Genomic DNA, 26,950 nt, shown 5'->3' with positions numbered 1-26,950 from the left:
AGTGAAATTCACATTCAAATATATCTACGAACCAGTAAAGCTAAATGACTATAGGCCAAATCTCTTTATTCACTAAAACATGGTGTTGTCTGAGAATTTGGGAAGTGACTATAGGATAATGTTTAGAGAAAACACATTAAAATAGATTAGTTTCCCGTGGACCAAAATAATCCTTGTACTTTAATCTAAATCTAAAATGTATTCATTTGATAAAGTGCCCACGAACTGATTAAAAACACACATGTAGCCCTGTGTTTAAGTATGTGTGATATTGTTTGCATGTTAGTTTAACAATAATCGAATACAAATTATTTGAAAATATTCGTTTTCTTCCTAGTTCTCTGTACGTGTTTATGTTTGCTGCCCGCCAAATAGTACCAAATACACCAGCTTGAGGGAAAAAAATAAACATTTAATATAAAAAATGAAAGATATTTCTGTAAATCTGTGTACTGGGTGTGCATTGTTCTGGGATAAAGTGATGTTGAGTTACTCTGGAGGCATCGGTGCTCAGTAAGGATGTTTCTTCAGTGAAATTCTTCAGTCTGGATGTTGGACATAGCTCTGTAAATAAAATGTACAAAATATACAGGCTATATTTTATATATTTCAATGTTTTGGGTTGTGTATTCAGCATTTGTGTTGCGCTTTGGTTTGCATCTTTCCTCATTTGTAAGTCGATTTGAAAAAAGCTGAATACATGTAAATGAATGTAAATGTAAATGTAAGGTTGTAGCGTCCGGTCAAGTTCCCTTTAAGAAAGTGACAGACAAAACTATGTTACGTATAGTTAAACATGTATTACGCAAAAAGTTTTTTTAACATAAAACAAAATAATTTCTTTCATCATTCTGTATTCATCTTTATTTTATCCTTCTGTTCATCATTTCGTTACACTGTAGCCTACTTGTATATGTGTAATGACAATAACGTTGAATCTAATCTAATCATAGGCAATTTGATATGGCATCTATTCGGCAATATTATGAAATGATTAGAATGAGAATTTCAACTGTAATTGAGTGGGTATAAACTGACCAGAAAACAGCTTTCTTAATAATGCAGGACAAAAGGGAAAGTGGGTGTGTCTAGGAAGGAATGAGGCAGTGGAAGAGGGCGAGGAAGGGGGCAGGCTTTGCATCACTGTTGTAAAAGCACAGACTGCAGATCTATTTTCAGCACTTCAAACACACAGCACAGCCCATCACTATTTCTCTTCCGAGCTCTGTCTAGCCACATCAGATGTTTTTATTCATCAGACATTCAGTACGGTAAGTTAAGTTTTTTCCTAGCAATGCAGACTCTCTCTTTCTCTCCTTGCTATGTGGTAGGAACACTTTGCCAGCATTTACTATTAATATTACTGGTCTTATTTTACTACAATATGCAAGGATTATGTGATGCCATGTTTATCGTTTTTCTTTGTATTTAAGAAAGGTCACAATCAGTTGTACTGGTTTTATTTAGAAGTCTGGTTCACATTGATGACTGTTATCCTATGCAATAGTAATTATTAAAGGCAGAATAATGGCAGGACATAGAATTAGCTGAATCAGATTCAGTTTTCTTTATTTGGGACGTGATGGTGCCAGCAGAGGATCGTGTGAATCTCAGAGTCACATATAGACATGACTCATGACTCACGCCTGGCTGCTCTGCTCCGCTCCACTTCATCCTTCTATTTTCCCTTTAGAGAATTTTACTACGTGAAAATGACAGTGTTGTCCCTATTGTACAACTGCGGTCAATAAGGGTGTGGGAAAGACCTGTTCTCCAGAGAATCAAATTAAAGCCACCTCAGCATTGAGGTGTCAGTGGTTAAAGGGAATAAATATACAATACGTATGTAGTGTTTACAAGACAAAAGAGATAACTTCAGAGTCAGCAAGCTATATTTTTTAAACAGAATTCTCAGCATTCTCACTTGCTTTCGAAAGGATGATAATTTATTAAAGATTATCTGTTTCTGCAGAAAAGTTGAAAGCATTGTTGAAAATGGAATCACCCCAAAGTTGCTGTAAGTCTGTAAATGGTTCTTTGCTTATAAATGTTGTTAAGAAATGTTACTTTTCAAAACAGTAGATTGCTGTGTATGACCCATGCTGTTGTTTTACAGGTGATGAGGGTCATAAAAACCTCGAGGCCATGAAGGCAGGGATGCTTCTGCGGAAAGTGAAGTCTCGGTTGTGGAAACGTCAACGTCACTTTAAACTACAGGAGGACTGCAAGACTATCGCTTATAAATCCAGCTGGGCAATAAACTCTTATTCAACCTGTAAGCCCTTGTGGAGCAGTATAAAAATACATTTTATTTTTATATTGTTTTTTAAATCAGACATATCAAGGTTTTTAACTCTATTATTAGACATCTTCTATATTTTGGTAACATAGTACAAACTCTATCAAAAACTTTAGCTATTAAAACAGAATTTAAATCCGTGCATGTTTTTGACCGCCTCAGATTAAGCATCTTTCACTGACAAATAACATGTATTTTTATTTAATACCATATTTTATGTCGAATGGTATTTGTGTTCTTTATTGTTTTCAGTCTCCATCGGTGATGTAGAGGCTGTTCGTGAGGGGCATCAGTCAGAAACCCTCCTCAGCGTGGCGGATGAGTTTCCTGCTGAACGCTGCTTCACGTTGGTCTTCCGCGGACGCCGGGGAAACCAGGACCTTGTGGCTGAGTCAGCAGAAGAAGCTAAGGCCTGGATTCATGGCATCAGAGCCCTCATGGAGAACATGGAGAACATGGACGAGCAAACAAAACATGACCAGTATCCTTATTAAAAATCTAAATTTCAGCCTTTCAAAACTCAAAATCTTCTCTTCTCTTGTAGGCTGTTTGGATAATTGTCAATATCATTTATGAAACAATTTTTGATTGTTATAATAGCTTTGATATAAAAGCTCTATTGTCCTAAACGCTTGCTTCTACTCAGATGGATTTCAGATTGGTTTTTCAAAGCAGACAAAAACAAAGACGGCCGGATGAACTTTAAGGAAACAAAAACACTGCTGAAAATGATGAACATAGACATGAATGAAGAACACGCAAGCTCTCTATTTAAGGTGATCATTTGTCTGCACACATTTGCCAGCATTTTCATCCACATAACCATATATAACTCATTGATTCTTATCGTTGGCATGCTCTCACAGACGGCAGATAAATCTCAGTCAGAGACACTGGAGCATGAGGAGTTTGTGGAGTTCTACAAGATGCTCACAGAGAGAACCGAGGTCCTGGAGCTGCTTCATGAGTATTCAAGTGATGGACAGAGTCTCTCTCAATGTGATCTGGAGGAGTTTCTAAGAGAGGAGCAACTGGAGGGCGAGAGCAGTTATGAACATGCCCTTCAGCTGATCGATCAATATGAGCCTTCAGCCACAGGTAAGGATTGTTTCTATAGAGGCACAATCTAAATACAATCGGTTCACAAGATCGGATAGAACTCGTGATGTTGTTAGTAGAGTATGTTAGGACCTGAAACGGGTGAACCAGAAAATAAAGATATAAAAAATATCCTTCCAGGAACCGGTGGATCTAGATCACTGAGCAGTAAAGTTGTCATTCACTCAGCGTTACTGGGTAATGATTGATGATGGCTCTTCCTGTTTTCCTTACAGCCAGAATTAATCACTGTATGTCAATCGATGGCTTCCTGATGTATCTGACATCTCCTGAGGGCTCCATCTTCAATCCAAAGCATCAAGGCCTCTATCAGGACATGAACCAGCCTCTCGCCCATTACTACATATCCTCATCCCACAACACATACCTGATGGAAGATCAATTAAAAGGGCCCAGTAGTGTTGAGGCGTACATCCAGTGAGTGTACAGTTTAAGATGGTCATATGGAATATGACACTATAGAGCAACTTATATGTTTAACAAAAATTTAAATAGTACATTCAAATAAAAAAGATAAAATAAATCACAATGTAGTAGAGCCATGTAGAATTTTTTATATTTTATATGTAAATTTACGTTAGTTTTAAATCATACATTGGTAGACCCCCTCTTGAAGACCCCTGTGAATGGAGAATGCTTTGATTTATCTGTTTATGACCGTGGTTGTTTATTTGTGCTGGACTGAACCTTTAAAGGGCCCTTAAACGCGGCTGCAGGTGTGTAGAGGTGGACTGCTGGAATGGATCGAATGGGGAGCCGGTCGTTTACCACGGACACACATTCACATCTAAGATTCTTTTCAAAGACGTACTTGCTACCATTGCAAAATATGCCTTCAAGGTGATCATTAAGGTCCCACGATTTCACAAACACTCGCTGAAAATGTAATTCGTGCGGGTGTTATCCTGTTTGTTTCCGTTTTTTTAGGTGTCTGAGCATCCGCTCATTATATCCATAGAAAACCACTGCAGCATCGAGCAGCAGGAAGTCATGGCTCGATATTTCAGAGAGATCCTGGGTGACATGTTACTGACAACCACAGAGAATGACAGAACCGCCAGTGAACTTCCGTCTCCAGAGGTGAGCTCAGGTTGGCCATTCATTGCTTTAATACATATAAATGATGAGAGATAGTTGATCGTTTCATTTAATGGTAGTGCAAAAAAGATTTAGAAGTTTTGTTGTTCTGTTGTAATGGTGACCACCATATGAAATCTTGGCTCTGACAAATCTTAAAATGTTTATGCTCATAGATTATAATTAGATGGTGACTGATTCCTTACCTACATAAAACATAAAATAATCTAATATATGCATAGTGTTTATAAATTCTGTTTACAAATACTTCTCTCTGTATATAAAAATAAGATTAGAAGAAAGTATTGTTAAAAAAAATACCTGAATCTATTTTTTCAAAGATTTATTGGTATTTCTATGCACTTATAAAAGTGAATCTTGCGATAATACTGTAAAACATGTCATTTTACTGTTTTTACAGATTTGCATGTATTTTAAAAAAACAAAAGGAAAAGATAACGAGAGAAATTGTCATTTCACAAGGAAAAACTTTATTTTGGATTTAACATTTTATTTCTGAATCCCCAGCTGCAAGATTTCCTTTTTTGCAGTTTATTTGTGAAATACGGTCAAAAACTTTAAAATTACAGAAAAAGACAACTTAGTTACAAGAAAAATGGGGGGGGGGAGTATTAGAAGCAGATATGTCTGACTTTATTTCTTTTAAGGCACTTAGGATGAAAATCCTGCTGAAGGGAAAGAAGATTGAACACGAGAGCCTCACAGGTGAAGTTAGTGATGAGGATGAGGCCGAAGAAATCAACAAGGACAACGCAGCAACAGAGAACCCACCAACAGATGAGAATGTAAAATGTTGAAAAATTGAATATTGTATTTTCTATTTTTTTTTTTGAATGTTGTTGACCATTTTTCGGTTTTACTTTCTGTAGAAATCAAAGCAGAATCTATGCAAGGAGCTCTCAGACCTTGTGTTCTGTAAGAGCGTACATTTCCATGGCTTTGAACATTCCCATAACTCATCCAAGGCTTATGAGATGTCATCATTCTCAGAGTCTAAAGTCCGCAAATATTCCAAGGAAGCAGGTTAGAAAGAGTTTTTTTGTATCAGCCCAGTACATTTGGTACAAGTGGTATTTTATTTCCCCCATGAAGCCCACTTGTGAAGTTTTTTGTGTATTTCATTGTGTTTTTTCCTGCTATACCCTTATTTTCCAATTCTGTTTCCACACATCAGGCCAAGATTTTGTGCTGCATAACACAAGGCAGTTGACCAGAGTGTATCCAAGTGGAATGAGGACGGATTCATCAAATTACTGTCCACAGGACATGTGGAACATAGGATGCCAGATTGGTAATCTTATTAAACACCATTATGTCATGAGTAGTGCAGGGTAAAATAGCACGAGCATGGCAAGCGAAACATTTTCAACACTTAAAGAGAAAGTTAACATGGATTATGTGTCGTAAAGTGGAACGTTAATTTGTAAAAGTAAACTAATGCACATCTGCTTTTAGTGGCATTAAACTTCCAGACAGCAGGGATGGAAATGGATCTCAATGATGGGCAATTTAGTCAGAACAGCCACTGCGGCTACGTTCTAAAACCTGAGATCCTGCGCAACAGAGAGAGATGCTTTGATCACGATAATCCACATTCACGAGACGATTATCACCCTTTACGATTGTCAGTTAAGGTATAAGTGTTATAACATTCCTTCTGTCGGACTGGTTGGAGATATGGTCATTGGTTCATTGCTCTTTTTGTGATTTTTCTGTTTTTTAGATTTTTAGCGGCCAACAGCTTCCTAAAGTAAATAAAAAAGAATGGTCCATTGTAGACCCTTTTGTAAGGGTGGAAATTTATGGTGTTCCTTCGGATCAAGCTAAACAGGAGACCGAATACATTGAGAACAATGGTGAGGAAGTAAACAAATGCTTAGAAGTGGTGCCAAGTCACTGTTAGAGAGACATGAAAATTGTTCTTGTTGGTATGAAATAATTATGAGAGTGCATTACTTGCATCGATCTTTTTGACCTGGACAGGATTTAATCCATGTTGGAATGAAACTCTACAATTCACAATCCACACCCCTGAGCTCGCACTGGTGCGTTTCGTAGTTGAAGACTATGATAAAACGTCTAGGAACGACTTTATAGGACAGTACACGCTTCCTTTTACTTCTATTCAACCAGGTAGGCCTGTACAGAACGGTGTTCAGATCAAATTAACACAAGAATAAAACCTGTGTATCTTCTCTTTCCAGGGTACCGTCATGTGCATCTGTTATCAAAAGACGGAACGAGTATTTGTCCATCCTCCCTGTTTGTTCATATAAACATCACAGAGCTACAAATTTCAGGAGTTTGATCAACGATAATTTCACAAGAGAAGTCCTAAACAGCATATGCTTTATCAAAAATATATAAGCTAGTTGTCTTTAAAGGACCGGAAAGGTGCTGGAAATAACCTCCACAAACGAGAACAGTATTTATTCACAAATACTACATTAACAAAAAAGTAAAGGAGTTGCTTTGATAATCGTGATATAGTATTTGCTTGGTGTTGGTTAGTGCCTGTTTACACTAAATGTGGTAAAAGGTCAGATAATGTATATGCAGATTGTACTTATAAAACTGTAAAATGTATGCTATATAAAGTACAATTCTATTGTAGCAATACATGATAAAATGCATTTAGTTTGAATTAAATCTTATTCACAGTAGACAGGGAAGAAAGCATCACATAGTTTAAGGAAACACATAATCTGAATGACTATAAATAAAGCATGGTCACAGTGCCTTTTATGAAAGACCTAAAAGCAAGTGTACATGTGAAATGACTCTCATATACTCTCCCTGCACATGCATGGTTAAATATCACGTGATATATCTGATCTACTGTATCATAAATACATTTTTTAATAAAAAATGGAAATTTTAATTTTGAAGAGAATAAACAGGAATGAATAGAAAAAGGCCTATTTCGTGTGTTCAAACTGTTTTATCCTCATGTAAACGGACAATGCATGTCTATGTGTCACCTGTTGTCTCCATGTCCCCAAAAGAAGCTTGCCCTTCCTGTCTCTCTTTGTCTCTTAACCATGACTTTTGTGTGATGCTAGAAGCCTCTTGGTCTTTACCCACACCATCTTGCACGGGCAGGTCGGGGTGATGCCTCCGAAGGTGCTTTACAACCTGAAATTTCTGTTTGGCCCTGTAAGGACAGTGGAGGCAGTGAAATGGCAGCTGATTAGTGTGAGACAGGTAGTGATGACGGAGACCCGCGGGCCAGCGGAACGTCCTTTGACATACGGAGCAAACGTAAGGCCGATCCTCGCTATGCTTTCTCTGGTGATTCCTGAGCAGGAAGCGCGTCTTAAAAGCATTGCCGCACTTTTCGCAAATGAAGGAGCGCATGTCTCTGTGACGCGTCTCCCGGTGGATGCGGAGGGAGTCGGCGCGGTTGGTGCGGTAGTCGCAGTCTTCACATGAGTACGGTTTAGCTCCTGTTGAGGAGGATTAACATTTGTGAATTTGGCAACGTTACAGTAAAGATGATTTACTATTCTGCAGATACATACCTGTATGTTTTGTCATGTGGTACTTCAGCTGGTTGATCCATTTGCATTTGTAGCCACATTCTGGGCAGAGATATTTACGTTCCTCCACGTGAATTCTCATGTGATACTACAAAAAAGGAAAAGCTGTTGTGTCAATTCAAACTGAAGGTCAAAATGCTGCAGAGTTACTAGTTTTGTTTTCAGTTTTTTTTGGAGTTTTGTTAATATTAGCTTTTTATGGTTTTAGTTTTTATGTTAATTTCAGTTAAACTGTGCAAAATGTTCTTTTGTCTTTTTATTATTTATGCTGCTATATAAGTTGAGTTGAAGTGATAGTTCACCCAAAAATGAAAATTCTGTCATCACATCATGTTCTGATGAACACAGAGAAAGATATATGCCCCAGAACTGCTTGTTTTCATAAATTCTTCAAAATATCTAACTTTGTGTTTAACAGAACAAAGAAAGATACAATATATTTGTATGGTAGTGGATGATGTCACAGAAGGGTAAATGGCTGACATTCTTACAAATATTCTTTGTGTTAAACAAAGCAACAACATAATTTTTGAGTGAACTAGCACTTTAAATGTGTTAAGTTTGATCTAGATGCATTTTTAGTGCCTAAACTGCAACCTACTTTCATTTTGCTGATTTATAATTTGTCATTTCATTTAGTTAATAAAATGTAGATTTATTAATAAATTGAATAAGTTGTTTATATTGTATGTAATTTTGTATTTTTAGTAATCTCAATTTTGTTTAGTTTAAGTTTAATTGTAGTTTTATTAATATTTTGAATTAGCTTCTGATACTTTTTATGTTAATTTCAGTAGATTCTTTTAGTAGTTTTGTTGTGATTTTTTCATTGCTATATACATTTAATTTATTTTATTTTTATTTTAGTTTTGAGTTCATTTTTTACACTGCTATAGACATATCTCATTTCATTGCGGAGACAATTTTTTTTAATTTAATTTAGTTTTGTAGATCTTTTATTTGATTTCAATATACATAAAAGTATATAATTTTTTTTTAATCTATAATACCCATGAAATTGTAATTTTACCTTCAATCGTGAGGGATCGGCACATGCATAGTTGCACTTCTCACAGCGATAAGGCTTCTCTCCTGTATGAGTCCGAATGTGCCACGTGATCTTCTGTTTATTCCTGGTGGAAAACTCACATTCCGTGCACTTGTACAAGCAGGTTCCTCCATGCGAACGAACGTGTTGATCAAACACAACTTGGTGTGCGCATGAGAAACCACAGACATCACATTTGTGAGTTTTCTCTGCAGCTGGTCCATCTTCATGCTCATCCAACATGTGCTGGATCAGAAGGAGCCTTTTATGGGTGCTGAAGGAACAAACCAAACACTGATATGCGATGGAGCTCTTGTTTTGTTTACCTGGACCAGAATCCTCTGCCGTAGCACTATTTCTAATGTCAGAATGGTCACGTTGAAGATGAGCTTTAAGATCAGTTTGGCCGTTGCAGGTAAAGCTGCAGTGAGCGCAAGACAAGCTGTTCGTGTCAGGATGCGCACGGTTGCGGTGTTGCTTAAGGGCAATGTCGGAGCTGAACCGTGCGTCGCACAGGCTGCAATGGTGGCTTAGGTCACCAGTGTGGCAGCTCAGGTTATGGCGGCTGATGTCATTGACATTATACGCTTTGTAGTCACAAAAAGAACAGAAATGCGTTGGCTGTTTGTCATGGATGCGCTGATGGTGCAGACGTAGCCTGGACGTGGTGCCGAATGTTTGGCCGCACAGTTCACAGCAATGTCTCCCAACTCCCGTATGCATGGACTCATGAGCATCTAGGCGGTACCGTCGTGTCGTACTAAACGAACAAAAGCGACACTGGTGAGGTCGAACTCCATCATGTTTCACTGCAACGTGCTGCTTTAAGCATCGCTCCTGTTTGCAGGTGAATGAGCAGAGCTCGCATTGAAGTTTGCAGGGTGTTTTTTCTCTAGTAGCATGTTTGTCCTGTCTGTGACCTTGAATGTGATGCTTTAGAGATCGTTCTGATTTGGACACAAATGAACAGTGTGGACATTGTAGTTCACCTGGCTTCAAACATCCTTTTATCTCGTGGCTTGATAAAGTTCTCTTCTGATGGCACACAAAAGGACAGTTGGAACATGAGAAGCGTGTTTCCGGGTCTTGAGGTGTCTCTTCGTCCGCTGAATCTCTTTCAGATAAATCTTCCACATTGTTTTCGGGAATATAATCAGATTCACTAGAATTATCCTTCAGCTCGAATTGCTTTCGGAATTCAGACAGATCTTTTTTATGTGCCTTTCCCGCGCATGTTGCACAATGACGATCTATTGTGACTTTTCTGACCGAGGAAAAATGACATACTTTGCAAGTGTACCGACTGTCATCTTCAATGTAGCCAGAGATCTCATGATGTTCAGCTCTTATGACCTCAGAAATTTCAGGTTGCTTAGTTAAACATCCCGCATTACTCTTAACAGTAGTGTGAGTGCCCGCTTTTGAATGACTTAACGTGTCTGCAAATGTCTTTTTCCCCATTTGCAGTGACCGGCACTTCCTCAGTCTATGAGTTTTCAAAGAGCGTTGCTGTTTAAACTTCATGCCACAGTCCTGGCAGCGTAGTGCTGCTTTTATCACATGGCAGGATGATCTGGTGTGCCGGATTAAAGCTGCTTGCTTTCTGGTAACATAGGTGCAGTGGCTACATCGGTACATGTTGTCCTGTGTCTGGACAACAAGCATTTGCACCTTGCCCTCCAATACAAGAGCTTTGGCCTGGTCTTTGTCCTGCCTCCTCATGAGCTGCAGACAGGTCTCTGAAGCTGAGGGTTCTGCAGATGAGTCAAAAGTCGGGATCTCAGACTGACAGACTTTAGAATTTTCAGGTTCTTGCCTTTTATTCTCTGTTTGTGTGACCGTTGGCAGATTTTCAGATTCACTTTGCTGATCAAAATAAGCCGTATCATCAGTATTGTTTTCAGCTGCTGGTTCTGGGGAGTTCTGGTGGGTTACATGTAATGCATGAGACACATCACAAGTTGTATTTCCTACGCTTGCAGTTGCAGCAGACAAAAGCGTGAATTGTGTGCTACCTGTGCTTGTTTGTGATGTAAAAATTGTAGAGCAATTTTGTTCTTCGTCAGTGGGACTCGGATGTTCTTCAGTAGTGGCTGTAACTGCTTCATCCTCATTATTATTATTATTTTTATTATTAAAAGAGATATTGGTTTGCTTCCTATTAATAGTTTGTTCCCTACATTCCAAATCTCCAGTCTGAGTTGAAGTTTTGGTGAAAAAGTTCTGTGCCAAATCTGTTGAGTTTCGTTCATTTTCTTTCTCTTTATACCTCTCAAGCCACCCCACATCTCCGGGCACATACCCGTGCATTTTCTTTTTGTGCAGGAACAACCCTGTGTTGCTAAAAGTAGTGTAGCGGCAAAGTGCGCAGCTAAACATGCGTGTACGGGTGTGCCTGCAGTTCTCGTGGCTGTGCAGGGCTTGCCGATGCTTTGTTGAGTAAGAACAGAATTTGCACTGGTAAACCGGAGGCTGGATTTCTGCATGTGTGGAGTGCTTGAGCTGCATATGCCTGCGCAGTTCAGTCTTTCTCTTGCATGAGTATGCGCAGATCTCGCAGATCAGTGACTTTTCCTGGTGACGGAGTTTATGGCTGTTCAGTTGGTCAATGCGGTGGCAACGATATGGACACTGATTACATTTGTACCTGAGAGAGATGAGAGACGGGTCACTGAACTGAGTAACCGGGCCACATATTATTTACAAAAATAGTAAGGGACAATACCTCAGATCTCCTGTGTGCTTACGCATGTGGACGCTGAGATAATGTTTCCATTTCGTGACATATCCACATTCAGAGCACATGTGCTGTTTGTCGTTGGAGTGTGTCAGCATGTGTTTGGATAGGTACGTCTCATCACGGCATCTGAAGTCACACAGCGTACATTTGTGGGGCTTTTCTCCTGTAAATAAAAATGTTTAATCATTTCATACATGATTAGTCATTCAGAAGAACTTATTTATGTTAGTTGCCTTGCTGTCTGATTAGCAATCACAATTATTGAACACAATTTTTTCTATAGAACTAGAACGGTCTCAATATATACATTTATAAATATATTAAATAATATATTATACATTTTTCAAATATATATATATATATATATATATATATATATAATTTGTATAATATAAACATATAGAAAACAATTCATTCTTGATCCCGTTTTAAGTCTAAACATAATCTAAACCAATTTAAAGATGCATTTGACTAATAACATTATGTATTTATTTATTTAAAAAAAAAATAGATATATATATATATAAACTTTCAAAATGTGATATTGTGACAGCCCTACTGTAACTAAACAAACATATATAGGATTATACCAGAAAATATAATACAACATATAAAATAATACATCTCCATATATTGGATTGGATTGAATATATGAAAAGTATCATTTTTTTATTATTATGCAATATATATGAACAAAGTATTTTATATATTTAGTCATTTATATTAATTGATTCAATATGTTGAGAGTGTATCTACAAGAAATATTTTCTTTGTGCATTGGTACATAGAATCTGAATACTAAGCGATTCTTTTAAGTACTGGATGACACTACATACTATCACCTCATTTGCCATCTGAGATTTTTTTACACTAAAGTGAAATGTATTATGGAATTACCTTCTCCACAAAGGATACATGAGGTGTCTTTGAATTTAGCTAAAATGAGGTGTGTTCGATTTTGGAACAGAACATACAGTATATCTCACCAGTATGCATCAGCATGTGTCTTTTCAGGACCCGTTTGTGAGCCGTCAAAAAGCTGCACTGTGGGCAGCGGTGTGTTTTCTCATTGGCATGAAAGTGGCCAATGTGTTGATCGTACTCTACAGGGTTGAGAGTGGAGAAAGTACAGAAGCTACAGTTTAGCTCTAGTTTCCCTGGATGTCCCTGTCTTTTGTGCTGCAGAAAGCGGCTTTTATTCGAGCAGGAGAAGTCACAGTGTGAGCAGTGGTAGGCCTGGTGCGTGCGGAAGTGTTTCTCCATCTCTTCTCGGCTCCCAAAAACGGCACCGCAGGAGTGATGATGGCACCCTACGGCCTCAATTCCGTGAGCCTCTAACATGTGCTTTTGAAGCTTCTTCTTTTCTGTACACTGAAACGAGCAGCCCGTATAAAAGCAGAACAACGGCTGCCCCTTTTGCATGTTGTTGTGAGACTTCATGTGGCTCTTTAAAGCCTGACTTTGACTGAACTTCTTTTGGCAAATCGGGCACGTGAACAGATCTTCATTGTGAGAGTCATCCGCTTGGTGCCCATGCACACTGGCAAGGTGCCGTCGCAGGGAATTGCGTTCCACAGCGCCATATTGACAAATATGGCACCGGTGAAGTTTTTGTCCGGTCTCTCTCAGCATGTGGACGCGTAGCTTACTCTTGCTGGTGAAGTAACGTTTGCAGGTGGGACACTGCAGAGTAGGATCGGGGAAATGAAGACGCATGTGCTCCATCAGATGAGAGCGAGATTTAAAGCATCGTCTACATTCTGAGCAGATGTGCGTTCGAAACATGTGCTCGGTGCCCTCTTCAACATGGCCCGCTGAACAGGAATAGACAGGATGAGTTAAAAATTCTAATCATAACAATTATAAAGGGCATAAAAGAAAAAAAGTACAGGGTTTGTATATACCCTTAGATTGTCCTTGGATAATGGAGGTAGACTTTTTCCCTTTTTTTGATACTTTCAATCTTTTGGCTCCTCTTTTCTTGCTTAGTAGCACAGGCATATCCGTCCCTTTCGATTGAGACAAAACTACAAAAGTAACATAATGATAATAAACTTCTTATTATCTGTGAACTGACAAGTTTGTTAGAAAGAAATAAGACAGAATTTTTAAATATATGCTTTGAGAATTACACTTACTGAATGTGTTTTTAAAGACCTTATAATGTTATCCATTTAAGCATAATCCATTAGATCATAATTTGCTATTTAAACTGTGACCATGCATGAATAAATTTGAAAATCTAATATTTTAATTTGACATAATCTGAGCGCATAAGAAAATAAATAAAAGCTGCGAACAAGTGCCAATAAGAACTAGTCTAAATTTGTACTATTCATGAAGTTGAATGAGCAATAATTTCTGTAATTTAAACAAAGGGTGACTACTGTGAAGAATCTAAAATAAAACACCAGTTTTATGTATATTTTTCCAATTATTTAAATTGTGAAAACAGTACAATAAACTTGTGTGTTTATGTGTGTGTCAAAACTACACGTGTGTTTCTTGTAGCTCAGTGGTAAGAGCGTGGCGTTAACAACGCCAAGGTCGTCTGTTCGATTGCACATACCAAGAATCAAATGTATAGGATAATGCAATGTTAGTCGCTTTAGATAAAAGCGTCTGCCAAATGCATAAATGTAAATGTACAAAGATCCACACAACCTGTCTGTTATTATCAATATTAAAGTTATAATTCACCCACAAATAAAAATTATGTACTCATTTCATTTTAAACGTGTATGACTTTCTTTGTTACCGCAGAAGACAAAATATCTTTTGAAAGATTTTATTTATCGGACCCCATTCACTTGCATTTGTTTTGTGTCCATACAATTAAAGTGAATGGTGTCCAGTGCTGTTCATCTACCAACTATCTTCAAAATATCTTCTTTTGTGTTCTACGGAAGAAAGAAGGTCAAAGGTCTTGAAATGACAAGCGAGTGAGTAAATGGTGGCAGAATTATCATTTTTGGGTGAACTATCCCTCCAGTAATTAACCTCTATTGCTTTTATACAGTTTTAAATACAGTCTTCAAATTATTGGACCTTGAAATTACTTTGTTTAGAATTAAAGACTTGAATTACTGTTTATTTTACCTTCAGATGTCCCATCTGTTGTAACAATATCCTTTTCCACATGGTAAGAGACTGCTACATCATATCCAGGCTCGTGCTGCTCCATACTTCAGTGAGTGAGGGATACAACTATCACAGCATCAGGACCATGAAGTGTCTCCCATGTGAATATTCTGTATCACGAATAAAACACAGTATGATTGACTGGTTTCTTAAACCAGATCATATTTATAAAGTGGTCAAATAACAAAATACAAATCTTTTGCACAGGGTTGTTTTTTAGGAATTGTGTTTTTATTCGTACTATAGTTCTGTTTCTGTATATTCTGAAAAGCTGCGTTGTAACCATGCAAAATAAATCAAAAATCACTATTTACAACATTTCAACTGAAAATTTAATTCATTAAAGCAATCGTTGAGGCTACAGTCAATACTACAGACGGTGAGAAGAGATTTTACTGCAGCAGAAAACGTATCAGACCTACTGCGCGAACATTTCTGTTGCATTTGCTCTGATAAACAAATAAACAACACACAAGATATTTTCACTTCATAAAAGATTGCTGCGTGTGTTTATTATAATAAAACTAGATAACACTTTTTAATCAAAAGCGTCCACTCCGTTATTACGTTGTACTTTACTTTATAAGATATTAACGTACCTGCTGTTCTTTTGATGGAAACGATGTGAGCGGCGCCATTTCTGTGCTTTCTGAGTTCAAAGAGACAGCAACCATGTCGTGCGCATGGTGTAAATAAATCAATTTAAAGTGTTCACAATATATCTATAGTTTAAAAAAAATGAAAATAAAACGAAAAGATGATAACATGACTACGAAGTAACACTCACAGCGGAACTGTTGATGCGGAACATATTTCCGGCGGAACTATTTTCCTTAACAACACCGGAAGCAACACAGAGGTCGCCATGTGATTTGTCCAATAAGATACAACGGATGAGTGCTGTAGGCAGGGTCTGCTGTAATGCAATATCTTATATAATTCTGATCTTTATCATTTATTTTAAACAAGACAATGCTGTGTGAAAAATCGGAAAAACCGTAAGTACTATATTTCATCACAAAGATAAGCATTGCATTATTAGAAAGGATAAATGATGTGATCCCTTATCAGTCTTAATGCTTCTACTGCTTTATAATACCACTTTAAAATTAAACATGTACATTTCTTCATTACTTTTAATATATACAGGAAGAATACAGTGTGGAAAAGACAAAAATACTTTTCCTGACTGTTTGAGAGAATCTGAAGACACCTTCATCATGACCCTATCAGACTTCCTTGGAGCCCTGAAGGACAACCCTTACTTTGGGGCAGGTTTTGGGCTGGTTGGTGTTGGCACAGCACTCGCGGTTGCCAGAAAGGGGGCACAGATTGGAATGATCTTCTTCAGGAGAAATTACATGATCACGCTGGAAGTGCCCAGCAGAGATAAAAGTTATCACTGGTTGTTAAGCTGGATCACTAAACATGCCAAACACACACAGCATCTGAGTGTAGAGACCTCCTATATGCAGCACGAGAGCGGGCGCATACACACGCAATTCGACTTCCACCCGAGTCCGGGCAACCACATTATTTGGTAAGATGACTTTGTGTTCAAAAGTCTGTTAAAATGCAAAGTTGATCTACCAGTCCATCTCTCTAATAAGGCTGTTGGCTTTCAGGTACGGAAGGAAGTGGATCCGAGTGGAAAGGACCAGAGAAAAACAGATGGTGGACCTGCACACTGGAACTCCATGGGAGTCTGTCACATTCACTGCTTTGGGCAGAGATCGGCAGATATTTTTTAACATACTCCAAGAAGGTGGGTAAAGGATAAATATGGCTAATTGTTTTCGTTTGACCTTTATTACGCCTGAATTTGTGTTCGCACAGCTCGTGAACTTGCTTTAAAGCAGGAAGAGGGACGGACTGTGATGTACACAGCCCTTGGAGCGGAGTGGAGGCCCTTCGGGTTTCCAAGGCGACGACGACCTTTGTCATCCGTAGTACTGGAGAATGGGTTGGGGGAGAGGATTGTGGATGATGTAAAAGAGTTTATTGGAAATCCCAAGTGGTATACTGACAGAGGTAATCTATTATGGGATATCTACAACATCTATCTTTTCATATTTAAAATGTTACCCATATCAGAGGAAATTCATCCTGCGATTTACTTCTTTAGATTCCATTGTTGTATTTTGTGACACAATTACTTTTTTGTTTTGTGTTTAAATTCACTTTATAAATTAAATAGGGATCAATTCAAATGTTTCATCAGGTATACCATATAGGAGGGGCTATTTGCTGTATGGACCTCCTGGTTGTGGAAAGAGTAGCTTTATGTAAGCACACTGTACCTTCTATACACTTCAATATCTTATAGAAGCTGTGAATTAGTAGGACCATATAATTTTAGTTCACAGTTGTTGTGTTTCTGTTGTGACAGTTGACTTCAATTTGATGAAAGACATAAAAGTACATCTCTATGTGATGATTTGGATAAACGATTAATTTTCAAAGTAATTTAGCTCATTAAGTTGTTTGCAGATTCTTTAATAGTATATTTTACAATATAAACCATGGTGCAAATAAATTGGTGTTTGGACTCCTGCGTTTTGTTTTTCAGCACCGCGTTGGCCGGTGAGCTGGGTTACAGCATCTGTTTGATGAGTCTCAGCGATCGCAGTCTGTCTGATGATCGTCTCAACCACCTGCTGAGCGTCGCTCCACAGCAAAGCATCATCCTGCTGGAGGACGTGGACGCTGCCTTCGTCAGCCGAGACCTGCAGCCCACTGAGAGTATGTCCCTGCTGGGGAGAAATACCACCGACTGTTGTGTTGTTGGAAACCATTTTGTCTTCTGTCCATTTATGTTGCCTTCTGCTGTCACAAAATATCACCCCCTCTTACTCATGCAGTGTTTTTTTTACAATGTCACTGTTGAAATAATCACACTAAACCTGTCATGTTTTTCCAAAAGATCAAAAGAAAGCCACAAAATTTTACTTATAGTAGATAAAGCCTTCATAAATACAAATGATGTATATGTATTTCTTTATCATGGTAGGAATTGTTTTGTATTTGTGTTTTTTTGGACAGATCCGACGGCCTATCAGGGCATGGGAAGACTTACTTTCAGTGGACTTCTAAATGCTCTGGATGGAGTGGCATCTTCAGAGGCTCGGATCGTGTTTATGACAACTAACTTCATTGAAAGGTAAAGCCTGACATTATAGCTTCAAAGTTGTGTCATTCTCTGATACTTTTCGTTTTATTTCAGAACTTAATCCTGGCCCAATTCAACATTTTGATCTCGTTTTGTAATAGTCAGGTTTTAACATTCATGGAAAACCTAGAAATATCAAATTGATTTTAATTGGATATTTCTGGGCCAATTCAAGTCATTGCCATTAAAACGAGTCAAACTTAACAAGCAGTTGACAAGTTAGTTGCATTTATATGGTCATTAAACATTTTTCCAGCTATGCCAACAATTATCTTGCAAATTATACATTTTATTATAACTTTCTGTGGTTTAGGAAGAAAAATCTTACTGTTATTGATCAGTAGGCGTCACTAAAATGTAAATATGTTCATGCAAGGAATGCAAGTCAAATTCTGCTCTATGGCTCTAAGTGAGATATGCAGGAGTTCAGTACATTGTTGATATACAGTACATTGTTCATTTATCTTAATATTTAAAAAAACATGATTGCCTTAAACCTTTTGTCTAAATTTCTCTGTTTTGCATGTGCTGAAGATTGGACCCGGCTCTCGTCAGGCCTGGACGTGTGGATTTGAAGCAGTATGTTGGCTACTGCTCTCACTGGCAGTTGTCTCAGATGTTTAGGAGATTTTACCCTCATGATTCTCCATCTGAAGCGGACCGGTTCGCACAGCAAGCACTAGAGGCACATACAGAGCTCAGCCCCGCTCAAGTGCAGGGACATTTTATGCTCTACAAAACAGACCCAGCCGGATCTATCAAAAACATTGCAGAGATCAAGGAATGAAGAGCTGTTGAGAGAACACATACTTTTGTTGAAAAATGATGTGAACAACAACTACGGGATAAACAGGTGATTCTTTGATGTTTACGCCTTTGGATGAACAATTTTCATACAACCGACAAATAAAATTCAGCTGTGAGAGAATTTTTCATTTTTTGTGTGATGAAAAGATATCAAGCATTTGGCAAATTTCTTAAAGGCTCATAAACCATTATAATATATAAAGACCAGTTCTGTTTGCATGGCTGTATAAGGGATATACAGTGTATGTATAAGGAGCGCTTACTTTGTAATTTGTGTAATTTAATTCCGTGGTGGAATAATAAGGGACGTGGCAGATCCGGCAAAATAGTGGGGTGGGGTGAAGTAACAGAATGTGCAATCTCTGGGGGGTTTTCTATCTAACTATTTAGATGCTTTGAACATGTGAAGATAATCTCAGAATTATCAAAGAAATTTAACAGGATTTTATCTCGAGTTTGCATGCCTTCAAATGTTCGTAAACTTGATGGAAACAGTTTATGTCATGATGATGATGATGATGTGGATTTGTGTACGATAAACTTAACCCTTGTGCATCAATTAAAAAAAACTCACACTTAAAATGGACAAAAATGTCAATGACCAAACACGGTCATAAAAATATTATATATATCCATATTGTTTTCACACTTTCAATTAGTTAATTTTTTTCACTTTAATCAGTTCTTATCATAACTTCCAAAGAATTCTTACCCTTTAAATACCAGTTGTGTTTCATGAAAAAAATGATTCTAAATATTTTCCATAACCTAAATGTGAATCAGATTGTTTTTATCATAAAAGTCTTGGATATGTTCATAATTAAGTACAACATGAATTTTTGAGCAGTGTCAGATTTTCTAAAAAATAATTTAGGTTAAAAATGGATACAAATGTTCATGTTCAAAAACCCTCATAAAATGATGTATATCTATATTTTTCTACTTAATGTTTCAACCTGGGGTCTTATTTATAACACTTCACGTATAATTCATCATTGAAAGTGTGCGTATGCGAGTATCTCCACCCGATTTCCTTCCCAATATAACCATATATGGAGCTTACCGCGCCAACTTTAACTAGCATAACGTCATCTACATATAATTTCCATATACACATCACCATTCAAGGGACGTACGAGTTATGTAAGCAAAAAGTTATCGCTCCACCACCGGAACGCGCAGACAGTTTTTTCTGTTTAGTTTTCATTTGAGTGCTTAACTCCCTTAGTAAAAGTGAAAATATTGAATCATATGTGTGTATAAAAGAGAAAACTGTGTTTTAAATGATTCTGCCTTCATTATTTTGCTTCACTCACACCAGTAAAACGTAAGCATGGTCCCATATAGACAATGTGATGGCGAGACAGCGCTGATTGAATATTTAAATTGACTTTTATTTGAATTTTTACTTAATAGTTTTCATCGTTCTTCTCATATACTTTCTGCAGTCTGACTTAAGTTTACTAACTCGCCATCTGTGTCGCCGATTCCCCTTGTCTCCAAAATGTGCGTAAACATGGGTCAGAGTTTGCCTAGGTGCGCACATATTTTTGTCAAGGTTTTGTGTTAATAGATCACAACCATTGGGTGGAAAGAGGCTGGAAACGTCCGTACGCCACTTTTCACCCAATGGTTGTGATCTATTAAAAACAACATTTATCAACGGTAATAAATGAGGCCCCAGATCCTTTCATCTCAATGTAAACAAGTATTTATATCGAAAATAGGGCGTAAAAAGAACATGTTTAAATGAAAAATTTTGCAGAATCTCAGAAAGCTACGATGGCTTGAACATAAGGTGTTGGGTTTGTAATTTGTTGTAATGACTTTCTTTCAAACTGTATACCTACACAAACGCACCAAAAAATGCAGTACATTACCAACCACACTTTGTAATATGTACTAACACAAAAACACAGTTTTAGCTTTATCTTTTGTTCAGTTTGCACGCCGTGCGCCGCTGAAATTGAGAAAAGCATAAGCAAAATGTAAATAGTACACATTTGAAATATTTGCATTTTCTTGAAATGTAAAGTGTAAACATACACACCTCATGTATAACGTTTAAGGCATATATTCAGCATTAATCGTTGCTTCGCATGGTTAATTCTGTCGACGGGGGTGGTTATGCTGGGAAAGCCTAAGTGTCTTTGGCTTTCGTGTTGCGTACACTCACATTAATAATTCACCAAAAGCATGAAAATGCCCGGTATGCCAGATGGCCAGTCCGCCCCGACCCTCGTCTCTGTTAAAGAAGTTCGTCGAGTTTAGTCTTGTCACCTTGTCTGTTGATAGTCGAGTCAAGTCTTTGTCTAGTTTTAGTTTATTGTCTTGTGTTTTTGCCCCTTGTGGGTTTTGTTTTGTGTTCATTATATGTTAGCCCTTTCCCTTTCCACACGTGGGAAAGCCTTATCAGTTTGCAGTGAATCAGGAAATGACTCTCATCAATGTGGTGCCTTGTTTTCAATTTTGCGCTAGATTTGACCAGCAACTTGAAGTGCCAAATGTTATGCACGAAAGTCTGTTATGTCCGTGATCACGATGTTTACACAGCACTCCCACACATTCCATTACATCACAGAGAGTATAGGGTTAATCCGAGAAACTTTAGCCCCACCTCCCTCCTAAATGAAACAAGATCGTCGTTCCCTCATTCTTCACACTGTATCCGTCATGGCTTTTCAACGTACAGTGAGCTCTGCGGGAAGAAGGATTGGTCTTGTTTTTCTGAGGACCAACAATGCAGCTTTGGACATCAGAAGGGGAGCAGTGGGTAATCCTAGTGCTGTTGTCACTGACCACAACGGCAACAGGAAGCTCAAGACTGTAAATCATCTCCCGGAGATCAAAACCTATAGGATGTTGTGGAGAATGTTCTTTAAAGGCTACCTGAATCGCTTGCATGAGCTGCAGGTAAGAGCACATGTATAGTATGTTTAACGTGATGCAACCTGTATTTCAGATATTTGTTGATTATTAACTGTTATTGCAGCACTCACGGTTTCAGCTTCTTAATCATGGTTAAGGAAAAAATCTTTTCTGGCATCTGCCTCCCATACACGTCAAAATGAGCAGTTATTGCTTAACTTCTCTCTTTTTCTTTACAGTTATATGAAAAACAACTTTATGGCCCTTTGTACAGAGTGAATGCTGGAAACTATAAAAGTGTTGCAATAAGCAGTCCGGACTTACTGGAAGAACTACTCAGAAAAGATGAGAAATTTCCCTCCAGAGGGGACATGACACTGTGGACGGAATACCGTGACATGAGAGGCATCGGTTACGGCCCTTTCACAGAGTAAAAGCTTAACCGTCAGGATTATTATTTTTATGAATTTATTTATTTTATTTAATACTATATTTCCTTTCGATTATATGTCATTTCAAATTAGTCTTTGATAGTTTTCACTCATTAACTTATCAAATATGTTTGATTTGGTCCAGTTCGTCTGCAATGTTTAGTTGTGGCTGTCAAACGACTAAACGTTATTAATCGCACCCATTATAAAAGTTTGTGTTTACATAATATGTCTGTAATATTGACATATTTACCTATTATTAAAATTGTATATATATACATACTGTATATATACAGTATATACACATATATTTGTTTATTAGTTTTTATATTTGTAAAATTTGTATTTATCTTAATAATATGCTTACTGTATGCATGTCATTTTTAAAAGAAAATTCAGAAAATTTATTAATTATCTTTTAATTAAGAAAATTTATATGACCAGTACACAGACATATATAAACACAAACTTTTATTCCGGATGCAATTAATCACAATTATTTGTTTGGCAGCCCTACTTGTATAACAAGAGACCATTTAGTTTTTTTATTAAAAAAATATATTTAAAATGTATAATTTATAATAATGTTTTATAAACATTTTGTTATTTTATTTATTTGAGTTCACAAAACAAATTCAATTTTTTAAAGAAATAATTTTGTTTGTTTTCTTTTATTAATAATAACACAGATATCAGTGATTTTATTGAAAAAAGTTGAATTACAGCAGTGTTTTGTTACATGTGATTCCAATAGGCTTTACAAGATTGTGAACCACTGACAGGAGATGTAATGAGGCCAAAATGCATCGGAAAATGAGGGAAAACATTAGCTATGTGGTGTTATCTCAACTTTATAACTATTATGTTTTGCCTGTCTTTTTTTTAATTTTTATTATTAACAGAGAAGGAGAAAAATGGTACAACCTGCGTACAGTGCTGAACAAACGTATGCTGCATCCAAAGGACTCGGCTCAGTATGGAGATGTTATTAATGAGGTGGTCACAGATTTAATCAAAAGGATTTACTATCTGCGTCAGGTCAGCCCCACTGGTGATCTGGTCTCAGACATGGCCAATGAACTTTACCGCTTCTCTCTTGAAGGTATTCATGGAAAATAGCTTAAAGAGAGTAACTCAGGCTCCAAGTTTATTTGTCATATTATACAGTATGTCATATGTACAGAATGTCATTGACAATCTGTAGATACATTGAAATGCTTGATCTACAGCAAATACAAAATAATTATATAATGTAAAGGACAAAGTAAAACTCCCAGATAAACAAAGAATAAAAGATAATAAACATGGCCTAATATGTACAGCGATATGTTCATATTTATAAATACATATACATATAAATACATATAAAATATATGTCACACTGCTGTTGAGTCACATTTGGCAACATAAATTGGTTCCTGGCTACCGTTAGTGTTACATAACAAACTGAATTACAATCTTGTGTCATCATTACGGTTAATGTGCATATTCATTCCCATCTGTAACGGACATAACACAATAACTGTCTTACAACTTAGTCTTTTTGGCTTACTTTGGCTCCCGCTTTTACAGTCTTTTTCTCATTTAGGGATATCCTGCATTCTGTTTGAGACACGCATTGGTTGCCTGGAGAAAGAAATTCCTTCCCAGACACAAGATTTTATTGACTCCATTGCACGAATGTTCACCTACAGCATGCACGTGGTGCTGCTGCCAAAGTGGACGCGCAATTACTTGCCATTCTGGCAACGGTACATCAGTGGCTGGGAAGGCATATTTACATTTGGTAAGCTTCTTTATGGCGGTCATATCATCGTTATCACGTATTTGACACATGCAGAAAGAGTATGAAAAATATAGGTCGTGCTTACCTGGATGCTGTTTGGTCCATATTATTATCGGTCACACACAATATCACTGTGCAGCACTCATATATAACCCTTGTTTTGTATAGTCACATTCTGTTGCTGTTTGCATGACACGGACAACTACAATAGCACAGCCTGTAGTACCTCGTTCTTTAGATATAATCTTTCATCAGTTTATGGTTCTGCCTAGCTGCTAAACTGATTGACATGAAGATGGAGGCCATTCAGAAGCGTGTGGATGCAAATCAGGTGGTTGCTGGAGAATATCTCACCAACTTGCTTTCCAATGATAAGATATCCAGTAAAGACATTTATGGAAGCATCGCTGAGCTGCTGTTGGCTGGAGTGGACACAGTAAGAGAAATTAACTTTAGCTTGGACCATTTGAATAGGTTTCAAGTGATATTTCACCCAAAAATTACAATTATGTCATCCTTTACTAACCCTCTTGTCATTTCAAACCTTCCGTAGAACACAAAAGAAAATATTTTGAAGAAAGAAAACATTTAAATAAAATATTGACATATAAATTGCTTTTAAAAGGATCTTTGTGAAATAATTAGCTTGAAATGTGTTTCTGGTGTTATGATCCCTTGTTTCCATTCTCTCTGCATCTTTTCATTTTCCCCTTTAGCTTCTGTACTAACCTTTGTTACCATTCAAACGTGGCATTCCGGTACTAGGAGTATTATTTACTGTTATATGATACGTTGCTTTAGATCAAATTTCTGCTAAATGAAAATACAAGCTTTACGTGCGCATCAATAACAGTGCAATGTAATTATTACACAGTCTAATTATCATTTGTAAGTTCCATCTGTTTTTTTGTGTGCTAGACCTCAAACACAATGATGTGGGCCCTGTATTTGCTCTCAAGAGACCCAGCAGCTCAAGGTGCTCTATATGAGGAGGTAAACCGTATTATAAAGGATGACAGAGTGCCAACAGCGCAGGAAGTGAACAGCATGCCGTACCTAAAAGCTGTCATTAAAGAAGCACTAAGGTAGAGCATTAACACAAAAGTTGTTTGTTGTGCACATATGGACAGTAATTTTGGATTCATTACAATGTGTTGAATTATTTTGGGGTTACTTGTACAGATGTCTCTATATATGTATATTTGAAGTGAATTCAGATACATTAAAGCACTTTTTTACATTAAGATATGTAACACTTAATATAACAAAAACACTAATGCATCATTTTCTCGGCAGAATGTACCCTGTGGTCCCCGTGAATGCTCGTATCATGACAGAAAAAGATGTAGTCATTGGTGGACACCTCTTCCCTAAAAAGGTTCTTATTTTTATCCCAACTGTTTCATCTTAAATCCCTAAAATTTTAGACATCAGCACAAATTTCGTCAATTGTTTCTTTTGTACAGACAACATTCTCACTTATGCATTATGCAATCAGCTATGACGAGAGCGTGTTTCCAGAACCAAGGAAGTTCAGGCCTGAACGATGGCTCCGAGATGGCAGAGCGAGACCAAACCCGTTTGGCTCAATCCCATTTGGATTTGGAGTCAGAGGTTGTGTTGGTCGTCGCATTGCTGAATTGGAGTTGTATCTGGCTTTGGCGAGGGTAAGAACCAGTTGATGATTGATTTCATGCTACATATTTAAATGATAGACTTTATTAATTGTGTTTGTTGAATCGATCTTTTCCTTTCAGATAATCAAGTTGTTTGAGATCAGACCAGACCCAACTATAGGTGAGGTTCAAGCACTCAATCGCACAGTGCTTGCGGCAGACAGACAGGTCAACCTTCACTTTGTGGAAAGACAGAACACGCCTCAGTCGTAGCTAAAGAACTACACATTGGCCTCAATGAATAATGAGAATTTTTTGCTTGGTGTGAACTTCACCTCTCTTTCTAGTGAGATGTTGTACTTTGGAATATGCACAATTAAGGATACACCACTGTTTCATTTTGTATAACCTTTTCATAAAAATATTATTATGAATTTCATTATGCTGAAATTAAGTTGAACTTTTAAGGAGTGTTCTTATGTTTTACTTACTTACTGCTTTTATATATTGTATACATAAATATTGTATTTTATTATGCTGATATTAATTACAAATGAATGTATTTTATGAAGTATAATAAAAAATCTAACTTTTAAGGAAAGCAGAACCTCTGTATTATACTTGTTTTTCAGTATTAGATATGGATATAAATTACAATAATTAAAATGTATTTCTTTATTTTACTCATAAAGGCTATATATTTATGGTAGGCCTATTTCCTGCTGCAAATTCAATAGCCTATTTTATGTTTCCTAACACAGATGAGCAATTTTAGATTTTGCTACTAAAATTATAATAATAATTGTTTGATTAAATTGACAAAAAATGGGAATGAAACATGTTTCAATACATAACGTTTTAATTATTGTTAAATTTCCGGTTCCTTTCGAACACTAAATTTCTTTTACACTTTCTGTGTTTTGGATCACCATTAAAATCTCAAATCATAAATAGCTTGGACGTTGTGAGATAATTTTTCTGCAGATCTGGGAGCACAAAAACAAGACACGGAGAGGCATCAAGCATTTGAACTCATTTATTTTAGAAGCTACAAGTCTTTATATACTGTATGAAAAAGACATAACCAAATAAGGTACGACAAATAAGTTTAGCTTAGAGGGAATCCCTTCCTCCAACTATTTAGCCAGGAATGTATTCAGTGAGCTTAACAACTGACAATTCATTATTTTGCAGGCTTGTGTTCATTTATGCAGAAATTAAATCTAACAATTATAAAGACTGTTTATAAAAAATATTATAAAATAAACTGGAAAATATGTATGACAATG

The 26,950-nt window shown here is 37.0% G+C and overlaps 4 protein-coding genes across 4 annotated transcripts; 3 read left to right on the top strand and 1 right to left on the bottom strand.

Moving 5' to 3' along the window:
* The first annotated feature begins 1,108 nt into the window (after positions 1-1,108).
* Positions 1,109-7,426, top strand: plcd4b (phospholipase C, delta 4b). Its single transcript, XM_079463993.1, has 16 exons — positions 1,109-1,271; positions 1,973-2,017; positions 2,117-2,275; positions 2,552-2,780; positions 2,946-3,075; positions 3,166-3,397; positions 3,634-3,835; positions 4,114-4,258; positions 4,346-4,498; positions 5,164-5,301; positions 5,386-5,539; positions 5,691-5,807; positions 5,972-6,150; positions 6,240-6,372; positions 6,500-6,649; positions 6,721-7,426. Exons 2-16 carry the CDS (start codon positions 1,996-1,998, stop codon positions 6,822-6,824), a joined length of 2,247 nt encoding a protein of 748 aa, XP_079320119.1. The 5' UTR covers positions 1,109-1,271; positions 1,973-1,995; the 3' UTR covers positions 6,825-7,426.
* znf142 (zinc finger protein 142) lies at positions 6,922-15,839 on the bottom strand. Its single transcript, XM_079463992.1, has 8 exons — positions 15,584-15,839; positions 14,943-15,094; positions 13,748-13,870; positions 12,830-13,657; positions 11,829-12,006; positions 9,086-11,750; positions 8,038-8,143; positions 6,922-7,962 (listed from the first exon to the last, which is right to left on the bottom strand). Exons 2-8 carry the CDS (start codon positions 15,025-15,027, stop codon positions 7,487-7,489), a joined length of 4,461 nt encoding a protein of 1,486 aa, XP_079320118.1. The 5' UTR covers positions 15,028-15,094; positions 15,584-15,839; the 3' UTR covers positions 6,922-7,486.
* On the top strand, positions 15,826-20,241 carry bcs1l (BC1 (ubiquinol-cytochrome c reductase) synthesis-like). The gene is made up of 8 exons (XM_079463994.1): positions 15,826-15,982; positions 16,134-16,524; positions 16,610-16,749; positions 16,821-17,015; positions 17,206-17,269; positions 17,554-17,726; positions 18,027-18,144; positions 18,688-20,241. The coding sequence occupies exons 2-8, from the start codon at positions 16,205-16,207 to the stop codon at positions 18,938-18,940; spliced, it is 1,263 nt and encodes a 420-aa protein (XP_079320120.1). The 5' UTR covers positions 15,826-15,982; positions 16,134-16,204; the 3' UTR covers positions 18,941-20,241.
* Positions 20,242-21,596: 1,355 nt separating this feature from the next.
* LOC306898407 (sterol 26-hydroxylase, mitochondrial-like) lies at positions 21,597-26,944 on the top strand. Its single transcript, XM_079463865.1, has 9 exons — positions 21,597-21,873; positions 22,068-22,258; positions 23,162-23,361; positions 23,848-24,045; positions 24,318-24,481; positions 24,964-25,130; positions 25,342-25,423; positions 25,512-25,712; positions 25,803-26,944. Exons 1-9 carry the CDS (start codon positions 21,634-21,636, stop codon positions 25,932-25,934), a joined length of 1,575 nt encoding a protein of 524 aa, XP_079319991.1. The 5' UTR covers positions 21,597-21,633; the 3' UTR covers positions 25,935-26,944.
* The last annotated feature ends 6 nt before the right edge of the window (positions 26,945-26,950 follow it).

This window comes from Barbatula barbatula (genome assembly GCF_947034865.1).
Source record: "Barbatula barbatula genome assembly, chromosome: 9".
Classification (NCBI taxonomy): Eukaryota; Metazoa; Chordata; class Actinopteri; order Cypriniformes; family Nemacheilidae; genus Barbatula; species Barbatula barbatula.
The sequence above is the reverse complement of the archived record's forward strand: the minus strand, read 5'-3'. Positions and strand labels throughout refer to the sequence as shown.

Excerpts from the sequence above, each read along its gene's own strand:
- LOC306898407 (XM_079463865.1), top strand. The coding sequence starts at position 21,634 with ATGGCTTTTCAACGTACAGTGAGCTCTGCGGGAAGAAGGATTGGTCTT. Across the intron at positions 21,874-22,067 it reads ATCGCTTGCATGAGCTGCAG|TTATATGAAAAACAACTTTA; the intron begins GTAAGAGCACAT and ends TTTTCTTTACAG. Across the intron at positions 24,046-24,317 it reads GGAAGGCATATTTACATTTG|CTGCTAAACTGATTGACATG; the intron begins GTAAGCTTCTTT and ends GGTTCTGCCTAG.
- plcd4b (XM_079463993.1), top strand. The coding sequence starts at position 1,996 with ATGGAATCACCCCAAAGTTGCT. Across the intron at positions 3,076-3,165 it reads ACGCAAGCTCTCTATTTAAG|ACGGCAGATAAATCTCAGTC; the intron begins GTGATCATTTGT and ends ATGCTCTCACAG. Across the intron at positions 6,650-6,720 it reads TTTTACTTCTATTCAACCAG|GGTACCGTCATGTGCATCTG; the intron begins GTAGGCCTGTAC and ends TTCTCTTTCCAG.
- znf142 (XM_079463992.1), bottom strand. The coding sequence starts at position 15,027 with ATGGAGCAGCACGAGCCTGGATATGATGTAGCAGTCTCTTACCATGTG. Across the intron at positions 12,007-12,829 it reads ACACATGCTGATGCATACTG|GAGAAAAGCCCCACAAATGT; the intron begins GTGAGATATACT and ends TTTTATTTACAG. Across the intron at positions 11,751-11,828 it reads AAGCACACAGGAGATCTGAG|GTACAAATGTAATCAGTGTC; the intron begins GTATTGTCCCTT and ends CATCTCTCTCAG.
- bcs1l (XM_079463994.1), top strand. The coding sequence starts at position 16,205 with ATGACCCTATCAGACTTCCTTGGAGCCCTGAAGGACAACCCTTACTTT. Across the intron at positions 17,016-17,205 it reads CAAGTGGTATACTGACAGAG|GTATACCATATAGGAGGGGC; the intron begins GTAATCTATTAT and ends ATGTTTCATCAG. Across the intron at positions 17,270-17,553 it reads TGTGGAAAGAGTAGCTTTAT|CACCGCGTTGGCCGGTGAGC; the intron begins GTAAGCACACTG and ends TTTGTTTTTCAG.